The following is an 8170-nucleotide window of genomic DNA, read 5'->3' as shown; positions in this document are numbered from 1 at the left end:
TGTCCAGCTGTCTGCAAGGAATATAAATCCTTCCATTCTTCACCATCCAGTCAGAGCTGAAGAAGCTTCTGGGATGAGAAGTGAAACTTCTTCAAAGAAAAACCAGAAAGTCCAGTTGCCTCTTGAAAAAAAAAAACAGTGTTGAATCCACATTTACAACCTCAGAGTTTATTCAATGCATCCTGTTTTCCGGTTCAAGTTTGTTTGCTTTTTATTACACCTATATCTTTAATTGTCCACATTGTCGTGGACTTTGTGATAATCTAACACCCCCGAAGGACAGTTTCCTTACGTGGCTCTGTTGTTAATATACACAAACCAACAAAACAGCTGTAGATATTTTTTTTTATAGGAACATACACACACACACACACTTCTCTCATGAATGAATAAGGTTAATGAATAAATCACACACAGATATTGTTTGCTGCAAAGTTGTGGCACTATGGCAACTTTACTGAGCTGTGAAATTCTAGGAGAACGTCTTTTGAAGATCCTCAAGTCATAGTTGTAGCAAAAGTTTTGTAAAAAATTTTTTTGAACAAAGCAACTAGACTGACTTTTTTGAAGACAAACCAGATGTTTCATTTCCTATCCTGAAAGCTTCCTCAGTTGTATTGGATGCTGTTGGAAGAATGTATTTTTTCCCCCAAAAACAAAACAAAATAAAACCACCACCACTCACTTTTGACATAAAATCCTGGAACTTCAACTCCCAGAATTCCTGAGCCAGCTACACAGAGAGCTGGCAAAAATGTTGGTCTAGATCAGGGGGTCTCCAACCTTGGCAACTTTACTTCAACTCCCAGAATTCCCCAACCTGGCTGGAGAATTCTGGGGGTTGAAGTCCACAGGTCTTAAAGGTTGGACATCCCTAGTTTATAGGGAAGGGGGATAGAATAGACCCGGAAGTCTTGGAGGTCTACTAGTCCAGCCCCCTATTCTAGCAGGAGACCCCTATACCGTTACAGACAAATCACTGTCCAGACTCTTCTTAAAAACTTCCAGTGATGAAGCAACTACAACTTCTGCAGGCTGTTTAATTGTCCTCACAGTTAGGAAGTTTCTCCTTAATTCCAGGTTGTTTAGTTTCCATCCATTGTTTCTCTGGTGCTTTGGAAACAAATTGAAATGCCTCCTCTTTGTGGCAGCCTCTCAAATACTGGACTACTGCTAGCATGGATGCACCGTCTGAATCAATCATTTCACCAGGAAAGAGCTGGAAGGGACCTTATTTTTATTTTATTTATTATTTTACTAAATCGATTTATAGGCCGCCCAATCCCGGAGGACCTTGGAGGTCTTCTAGTCCAACCCCCTGCTCAAGCAGGAGAACCCCATATGCCATTCCAGACAAATGGTTCTCCTTCTTGAAAACCTCCAGTGATGGAACACCCACAGCTTCTGGTGGCAAGCAGTTCCACTGGTTAATTGTCCTCACTGCTAGGAAGTTTCTCCTTAGTTCCAGGTTCCTCCTCCTTCTCCTTGATTTCCTCCAAGGTCCCTTCCAACTCTGTGATTCTATTCTATTCTATTCTAAATCAAGCAGATAACAATAGCACTGCTACTCAGCCACCTCGCTTGCCATTCTTCAGTCCTCTCTTTGATTTATTGATTTGATTTCTATCCTGCTTTTATTGTATGGTTTATAAATAACTCTGGGTGGAATTGGGGGGCGAACATACCTAATAACACCTCCTGTTTTCACTGCAACAACAATCCTGTGAAGTGGGTTAGGCCGAGAGGGAGGGAGAGAGAGCGACTGGCCCCAAAGATTGATTGATTGATTACATTTATATGCCGCCCTTTTCCCCGAAGGGGACTCAGGGCGGCTCACAATTCAGTCAGGGGGTACAGATAAGGGATAAAAAAGACAAGACATAACAATACAAAAATTTAAAAACGCACAACAACCATACCATTCGAGAAGGGGGGCAAAACTCTTTAGCCCCAGGCTTGTCGGAACAGTCAGGTTTTAAGGGCTTTGCGGAAGGCCTGGAGGGTGGTGAGGGTTCGAATCTCCACGGGGAGTTCGTTCCAGAGGGTCGGAGCAGCCACAGAGAAGGCTCTCCTCCGGGTAGTCACCAGTCGGCATTGGCTGGCGGATGGAATTCGGAGGAGGACTAATCTGTGGGATCTAATCGGTCTATTGGAGGTAATTAGCAGCAAAGTCACCCAGCTAACTTTAACAGCCGCAGTGATTCCCTTAAAAACTGTGGCAACTGTTGTAAAATGGGACAAAAATGGACTCGAACCGAGGTCTCGCTTAACGACATAAACGTTGGCCTCCATTGCAGTCATAAGGTGAGGACTGCCGATACATCGCAGTTCTTATTATGGCTGCTGCAGGAAATGGGGGCAGAGAATCTAAGTGTGTTGTTTTACACATACGTACGCTGTGGGGTTGGTGCAAATGAAGCATCCAGCTTTATCTAAATCAGTGGGAGTCAACCTGGTCCCTAGCGCCCACTAGTGGACGTTCCACCTCTCATGTTGGGCGGTGGGGGGTTTGCTGTAACTCTTGCTTTATAAATTTTATAAAGTAAAGTTACTTCCCTACTTTATAAATCACCATTTCTGTGGAACCGTTGGGCGGTTAGAACATTTTACTACAAACAGAGATACAAAAGTGGGCGGTAGGTACAAAAAGGTTGACTACCTCTGATCTAAATGTGAGAGTTAATTTGTGCACAAGTTGAGGAATGGTGGTTCGAGGCCAAAGGGCTGATTGGAGGAAGTCCTCGTCTCTCAACAGTTTTGTTTAGTCACTGTCCAAAGTTAGAAGGGCATCGGAAAAAGGGACCGTTTTGTAGACCAGTGTTTTTCAACCACTGTGCCGCGGCACACTAGTGTGCCGTGACATAGTGTAAGGTGTGCCGTGGGAAAATTACTTTATATATAGTCAATATAGGCACAGAGTTAAATTTTTTTAACATTTTCTAATGGTGGTGTGCCTCGTGATTTTTTTCATGAAAAAAGTGTGCCTTTGCACAAAAAAGGTTGAAAAACACTGTTGTAGACCATTGCAGCACACACACACCCCATGGTCATGGGATCGGAATTCAAACGCTTGGCAACTCACATTTACGATGGCTGCCGTGTCCCCTGGTCAGGTGATTTCCCCTTTGGGGACTTTCTGAAAAGCCAAGTCAAGGGGGAAGCCAGATTTACTTAACAACCATGTGACCAGAATAGAATACAATAGAAAATAGAATAGAAAATAGAATAGAATAGGAATAGAATAGAATATAGAATATAATAAAATAGAATATAGAATATAATAAAATAGAATATGGAATAGAATGGAAAATAAAATAGAATAGGTATAGAATATAGAATAGGAATAGAATAGAAAATAGAATAGGAATAGAATATAGAATATAGAATATAGAATAGAATAGAAAATAGAATATAGAAAATAGAATATAGAATAGAAAATAGAATAGAATAGAAAATAGAATAGGAATAGAATAGAATAGAAACTAGAATAGGAATAGAATAGAATAGAAAATAGAATAGAATAGGAATAGAATATAGAATAGAATAGAAAATGGAATATAGAATATAATAAAATAGAATATAGAATAGAATAGAATATAGAATAGAATAGAAAATAGAATAGGAATAGAATAGAATAGAAAATAGAATAGGAATAGAATATAGAATAGAATAGAAAATAGAATATAGAAAATAGAATATAGAGTAGAATAGAAAATAGAATAGGAATAGAATAGAATAAAAGACAAATAGAATTAGAATTAGAATAGAATAGGAATGAGTAGAATAAGACTAAAATAAGAGTCCAACCCCCTACTCAAACAGGAGATCCTACACCATTTCAGACAAGTGGCTGTCCAGTCTCTTCTTAAAAGCTTCCAGTGATGGAGCAGCCACAACTTCTGGTAGCGGGGCTGTTCCACCGGTTAATTGTCCTCACTATTAGGGAATTCCTCCTTAGTTCTAGGTTGCTTCTCTCCTTGATTAGTTTCCACCTGTTGCTTCTTGTCCTGCCCTCAGGTGCCTTGGAAAATAGCTTGACTCCCCCCCCCCTTCTTTGTGGCAGCCCCTCAAATACTGGAATGCTGCTATCCTGTGTCCCCCCCTCCCCCGTCCTTGTACCTTTAAGTCTCTGCTCCTTTAATCATCCTAGCTGCTCTTCTCTGCACTTTTTCCAAAGTCTCCTTTTTTCTTTTTTTCCTTTTGGTTCATGCGGCCACCCAAACTTTGCCAAAGGGAGAGCGAGCAGGGAGGAGGCTCACCTGGTTTTGCAAGGCCGAGCCTTGACACTTGCAAACCCTGGGTGGGGATGGGGCGGCTCACGCGCTGGGAGGGGGGGGGGGCGGAGGGCGGGACTCCCCGGTAGGCGGGCAATTGGATGACAAGGAGGGTCAGCCAGTGCCTGGAACGCTCGCCTGCCTGCCTGCCTGCCTCCTCCTCCGGATTCTCACATTCGCTGCGCCGCGCCAGAGCTCCCTCGGCTGAGATCTCCCCCCCCCTCCCCTGTTTGAAGCCCCTGCTGCCTTTTCCAGGGCGGTGAGTACCCTCGCAGACCCCTGGAAGTGAGCCTGGCCAGCCCTTCGGGAAGTCCTTTGCAAGCGCCAGGGTAGCCAGGCGCACGGCTGGTGGTTTTCCTCCCTGGCCATTCCTGGGGAGGAGGTTGGTGTCTGTGCCGCGCGGGGGCTCCGTGCGTTGCCTGCCCCGGCCCCCTGCTTGCTTCACCGCTTCTTGGAATGCGTCTCACCGGATGACTCACTGCCGCGGCAGTGGAGACCGAGAATTAGGGCTCCGAGGCTGGCTGTACCCCACCCCACCCGGGCATTCCCTTCTCCCTCTCTTTTCTTTCTCTCTCCTTCTTTTCTCTCTCTCACTCTTTCTCTTCCTCTCTCTCTCTCTTTCACGCGTTCTCTTCTCTTTCTCCCTCTCTCTTTTCTCTCTCTCTCTCACTCTTTCTCTTCCTCTTTTCTCTCTTTCTCTCTCTCTCTCTTTCACTCTTTCTCTTCTCTTTCTTTCTCCCTCTTCTTTCTCTCTTTTCTCTCTTTCTCCTCTCTTTTCTCTCTTTCTCCCTCTTTCTCTTTTCTCTTTTTCTCTCTCTCTCTTTCATTCTCTTCCTCTCTCTCTTTCTTTCTCCCTCTTTCTATCTCTTTCTGCCTTTCTTTTCTCTCTCTTTCTCTCTTTTCTCTCTCTTTCTCTCTTCCTCTTCCTCTCTCGCTCTCTTTCTCCCTCTTCTTTCTATCTCTTTCTTTTCTCTCTCTTTTTTTCTCTCTCACTCTTTCTCTTCTCTCTTTCTCCTTCTCTCTTTTCTCTTTTTCTCTCACTCTTTCTCTTCCTCTCTCGCTCTCTTTCTCCCTCTCTTTCTATCTCTCTCTTTCTTTTCTCTCTCTCCCTCCCTCTCTCTCTCCTCTCTCTTTCACTCTTTCATTCTCCCTCTTTATATCTCTTTTGCTTTTTCTTATTCTCTCTTTTCTTTCTTTCTCCCTCTCTTTCTCTTTTCTCTTTCTCTCTCTTTCACTCTTTCTTTCTCTCTTTCTCTTTCTCCCTCTCTTCTCTCTCTCTCTCTTCCTTTCTCCCCTTTGCCTGCATTTAACCACACCAAAGTTTTGCTCTCGGGGTTGCCATGCAGCTGCCCATCCGTGGGGACGGCGAGGAGGCTGGGAAGTGGGGGGGGGGTTCTGAGCTCAAAGCCTCCTTGGGAATCTTGCAGCCTTGCAACTGAGTGGATTTGGGCTTGTGGGGGGGGGGGGGCACTCCAGTATTTGAAGGGCTGGCACAAAGAGGGGGATTCGACTTATTTTCCAAAGCCCCAGAAGGCCAGGCAAGAAAGAATCGGATGGAAATTAATCCAGGAGAGACGCAACCTGGAATTAAATATAATTTTTTCTGACAGTGAGGACAATTATTCAGAGGAATGATTTGCCTCCAGAAGTTGTGGGTAAAAACCTCCCTGGAGGTTTTTAAGAAGAGACTGGACAGCCACCTGTCTGAAACGGTATAGGATCTCCTTCTTGAGCAGGGGGCTGGACTAGAAGACCTCCAAGGCCCCTTCCAGCTGTACTCTGATTGATTTGGCTTCACCAGCCCTGGAAACTCGTTATTAATCCCCTTTCCTGACTTTGGAAATATTTCCTGGCCTGTTTTGTCCCTCTGCTCCACCTCTTGGGAGCAGCTCCTTCTGGAAATCAGGGTCACAGTTCAGCCCTGGTCCCCGTTGGTGGCCGGAAGCCCTCGCCAGCAGCCCTTGTCTCTTTAAAAAAGAAAAAAAAAAAGCCCTAGCCAGCCAGCCAGCTACTCTCAAGAACCAGGAAGTGCTTTGATCCCAGGGAGAGAGGAGGGAGGGGGAGGTGGGTGGGAGGTGGAGAGGCAGGGGGCGTGAAGAGGGAGGGGTCTCCATGCTTTACTGCTGCAGCAGACCCGCAGCACTCCATCAAAGTGGCAACGGGGGAAACCTCCTGGGTTCGCTCTCCTCTCCGCCGCTTTCCCAGCCTGGCAGGCTGCAGCATCGCACGCCGGTCGCAGCTGGTTTGGCTCCAGGAGGTGGGCCGGGAGGCGAGGCACGGGGCCTGGCCGGGTGACAAGGATCTGGTTCCCATTAGGGACCCTCCGGGTGTGTTTGTGTGTGTGTGGAATCGGTAGCCGGGGTTGCGTTGCTGGGCAGCCCCTACACGGGACGGATGAGAGAGAGGCAAGAATTGCCGCTTGCAAACGTTCGAGCTTTCTGAAGGGGCAGTGAAGTCTTCTCCCCCCCCCCTCCCCGTTGCGGCTCCTGCTGCTCGCCCCGGAGGACACAGAATCAGCAGCTGGTCCTTTAATACTTTCCTCTTTTTTTCCCCCCTCTTCCCTCCCCTCCTTTCGCTTCTCTTCGCCACCCCTGCGAAGTTTCCGCGCCCGGCGCTTGGGATGGCTGTGCCCGCCACGGAAGGGAGCCGCGTGCCCCTATGGTAAGCAGGACGGCTGGTGTTGCAGACCATGGACTCACTGAGGCTTGCAGAGGTGTGAAAATGTCGAGCGGCAACCGGTCCCTGGTGGTGGACTTCATCTCCTACAAGCTTGGGCAGAGGGGGCACAGCTGGCGCGAGATCGAGGGCGACGGCGAGAGCCGGACGGAGCTGTCCGGCGAGATGGGCGGCGTCCTGAACGGCGGGAGCCCGTCCTGGCACCCCAGCCCCAGCCCGGTGGTCAACGGGGCGGCGGGCCACTCGGATCTCCTGGAAACCCTGGACCACGGCCCCCAGTTGGATGTGAGGCAGACGCTGCGGGAAGCCGGGGACGAGTTCGAACTGCGCTACCGGCGGGCTTTTAGCGACCTGACCTCGCAGCTCCACATCACCCCCGGCACGGCTTACCAGAGCTTCGAGCAGGTGGTGAACGAACTTTTCCGCGATGGGGTGAACTGGGGCAGGATTGTGGCCTTTTTCTCCTTCGGCGGGGCGCTGTGCGTGGAAAGCGTCGACAAGGAAATGCGAGGCTTGGTGGAGCGGATCGCCACCTGGATGGCCACGTACCTGACCGAACACCTGGACCCCTGGATCCAAGACAACGGAGGCTGGGTAAGCTTTGGCAAGGGACCACCGGGGTGGTGAAGTTCGGGGAGGGGGGTGAGGCAAGAGGGGTTCCCCTTCTGTTTCCCTGTAAAATCAGCTGTTACCATTTCCCCCCTAAAATAAGACAGGGTCTTATTTTCTGTTGACCCCCAAAATAATTCTTATTTTCAGGGAGATCTTATTGTTTTTGGGGTGCAGGAGGCGGGGAGCGTAGTCACCTCATGGCCGCTGCTGTGTTGCAGTTATTTTTTTTTGGGGGGGAGGGATTATTTTAGCAGATGTGCTCAAAAGCCCGATTGGGCTGATTATCCGGCGGAGGTCTTATTTTCAGGGAAACAAGGTAGTCCTCGAATTACGACTGTTCGTTTTAGTGACCGTTCAAAAACAGCAAGGGGAAAAGTGACCTTTTTTCATCCTTACTTCCCACGGCCACGTGGTCCGAATTCAGCCGCTTGGCAGCTGGCTCACATGGACGCCAGTCGCGGCGTCACCCCCCCCCCCGGAGTCACGTGATTCCCCTGTCATGTGACCCGGCCAGCAAAGCCAACGGGAGAATCTGGATTCACTTCAGAACCCGCGTGACTAACTTAACGACAGCAATCGGTTCTCTTAATGGCCGCGGCGAGGAGGTT

General features: G+C 48.0%; 2 protein-coding genes across 2 annotated transcripts in view; one reads left to right on the top strand and one right to left on the bottom strand.

Moving 5' to 3' along the window:
* Nucleotides 1-3126, bottom strand: part of TPX2 (TPX2 microtubule nucleation factor) — a 60609-nt gene extending 57483 nt beyond the window's left edge. The window contains exon 1 of the mRNA XM_087720664.1: nt 3083-3126. Within this exon, the coding sequence (XP_087576790.1) occupies nt 3083-3084 (2 nt within the window). The 5' untranslated portion in view covers nt 3085-3126. The remainder of the gene's footprint in view (nt 1-3082) is intronic.
* Nucleotides 1-7577, top strand: part of BCL2L1 (BCL2 like 1) — a 13709-nt gene extending 6132 nt beyond the window's left edge. Inside the window, exon 2 of the mRNA XM_014063465.2 lies at nt 6874-7577. Within this exon, the coding sequence (XP_013918940.2) occupies nt 6933-7577 (645 nt within the window). The 5' untranslated portion in view covers nt 6874-6932. The remainder of the gene's footprint in view (nt 1-6873) is intronic.
* The last annotated feature ends 593 nt before the right edge of the window (nt 7578-8170 follow it).

The sequence above is a fragment of the Thamnophis sirtalis genome, unplaced genomic scaffold (genome assembly GCF_051295495.1).
Source record: "Thamnophis sirtalis isolate CommonGarterSnake01/CBP01778 unplaced genomic scaffold, rThaSir2_p1.2 scaffold_7, whole genome shotgun sequence".
Lineage (NCBI taxonomy): Eukaryota > Metazoa > Chordata > Lepidosauria > Squamata > Natricidae > Thamnophis > Thamnophis sirtalis.
This window is presented reverse-complemented; position numbering and strand designations above follow the sequence as displayed.